This window comes from Myotis davidii, unplaced genomic scaffold (genome assembly GCF_000327345.1).
Source record: "Myotis davidii unplaced genomic scaffold, ASM32734v1 scaffold199, whole genome shotgun sequence".
In the NCBI taxonomy this organism is placed as follows: domain Eukaryota; kingdom Metazoa; phylum Chordata; class Mammalia; order Chiroptera; family Vespertilionidae; genus Myotis; species Myotis davidii.
In genome coordinates, this window is record NW_006290680.1 from 4,057,543 (window position 1) to 4,059,639 (window position 2,097).

At 50.1% G+C, this 2,097-nt stretch overlaps 1 protein-coding gene across 4 annotated transcripts in view; it reads left to right on the forward strand.

Moving 5' to 3' along the window:
• Window positions 1-2,097, forward strand: part of HNF4A (hepatocyte nuclear factor 4 alpha) — a 26,782-nt gene that overhangs the window by 14,837 nt on the left and 9,848 nt on the right. For all 4 annotated transcript variants that reach the window (XM_006763770.1, XM_006763768.1, XM_006763769.1 and 1 more), the window contains exons 6-7: window positions 1,249-1,336; window positions 1,718-1,873. In XM_006763770.1, the coding sequence (XP_006763833.1) occupies window positions 1,249-1,336; window positions 1,718-1,873 (244 nt within the window). The remainder of the gene's footprint in view (window positions 1-1,248; window positions 1,337-1,717; window positions 1,874-2,097) is intronic.

Here is a 2,097-nt window from a genome sequence, read left to right on the forward strand (position 1 = left end):
CCCTTCCTCGCTTCTCTTCCCTTCCCCCCCCCCTTCTTCCCTTCCCTTCCCTTCCCTTCCCTTTCCTTTCACCATTGTGTCCCCATTGCCTAAAACACATTTGTCACTTAGTAGGCACTTAACATGTGATGACTGAAAGAATGAACAATCAAGTGAATTCATGAACAAAAGCACTTTACTTAATAATCTAGCCTGCTAAAACCCTCTGGACTCCCTAACCCAACCTTGCAGATAAGACCCTTGAGGCTACCAGCCTGATACTATTTTTCCAGCCCATCTTTGATTCTCATGCTAGCTCTGAAGCAGATGGTTCTGAAAGGGCAGGCAATGCTCTCCGGTGAGTTGGCTGGGCTCATACCTCCAACTTTAGACTTGTCTTCTCTGCAGGAAAGGTGTCTGTCAAGCTCATCCACTTCCAAGAACCAGTGTTCATGCCTTTGCCTTAGGTGGGAACCAACAGCCACGCCAAATTCTTGTAACTCGCTCTCAGAACCCTAGAATCCTGCAATGGCAAGTGGGCAGCTGCCTGGAAATCTGAGCAGTGATTTCCCAAACACAACTGCACATCAGAATGCACTTGGGAGCTTGTTTAACACAGGTCCTTGGGCCCATCCCCATACATCCAGAATCAGAATCTCTGGAAGTAGGGCCTAAGAATCTGCATTCTTATAAACCACTCTTCATAATCTTTCATAGCTGGCCCATGAGTAGGAATTGGGGACCCACAGTTTTAGGACTTTCGGGGTGATAGACCCTCTTTAGAGTCTGATGAAAGCCTTTGCACCTCTAATGAAAAAAATACACCCAGATTATTGTCACAGTTTCACCAGGCACATAAACCAGGCCCAGCGGGGAGCAGCAACCTGCCCAAGGACACAGAAATTCAAGATCAAAGTCAGTGTTTCGTTGCCCTGCTCCTAGCACGTGTTCTTTCCCCTCCTGGATTTAACAAGTTTCCAGGTGATTTTGATGTGTGCTTAAGGTGGAAAGCCTCTGGTCTACATGCCCTCAGGGGATCCCAGCCCTAGGAGCCTGGGTTTCCAGAAAAACCCTTGGTGAGGTGGTGACCTCCAGATCCCCAGTTGATCAGTTATGGGAAGAGGGCAGCTGTTTTTTGATGCCTGTTTTATAATTCAGGCAGGTAAAGGTGAGGGAAGCGTGAAGCTGACTTGCCCAGTGTCGATGAGTTGGCTAGGAGCAGCCCTCACAGGTGTGCAGGCACCATATGCTGTCCCTTCTCTCTTCCAGGTGGCCCTGCTCAGAGCCCATGCCGGCGAGCACCTGCTTCTCGGAGCCACCAAGCGCTCTATGGTGTTCAAGGACGTTCTATTACTAGGTGAGGAGGTGGCCTGCTCAGCCAGGGCTCTGGGGAGGGCATGTCCAGTGTGGAACCCACCTGGGCATAGGCGATGTCCATGGCAGCATGCTGGGGCAAGGGAGACCGATCAGAAATAGCCCTGTCCCCTTGGATGCAAAGAAATGTGGACCCAAGGAATTAAAGTTCAAACACACTCAAAGCCAGATCCCAGGCCCAGTCCGATGATTTCAAGCAACTCATTCCCTTAATCTGGGCCTTAACTTTCTCATCTGTAAAATGGGCACTCCTCCCATGAGCACCAACTGCATTGCAACTGCAAAGGACAGGGCCTGTTCAAAGCTAGGGGTAAGGGTACACCCAAGGTAGCTTCCTCATCCATCTCCTTTCCAACTCATCCAGGTAATGACTACATCATCCCCCGGCATTGCCCGGAGCTGGCAGAGATGAGCCGGGTGTCCATGCGCATCCTGGATGAGCTGGTGCTGCCTTTCCAGGAGCTGCAGATCGATGACAATGAGTATGCCTGCCTCAAAGCCATCATCTTCTTTGATCCAGGTACAGCCCGCACCTCCCACCCACCCCTGATGCTCCAGACCCTCTGTCAGACTTCTCCTACTGGGTTGCATACCCCAAGTTCACAACCTCATCTCTTTAGTACAACAACCCGGAGAGGTTTTTTTTCTTAGCTCCATTTCATAGATAAGGAAAAATCAAAGTTCAAAGGGATGATATGACCTGACAGGGCACACTGAGTCCAGAAGCTTGAGTTTTCTCTTTCC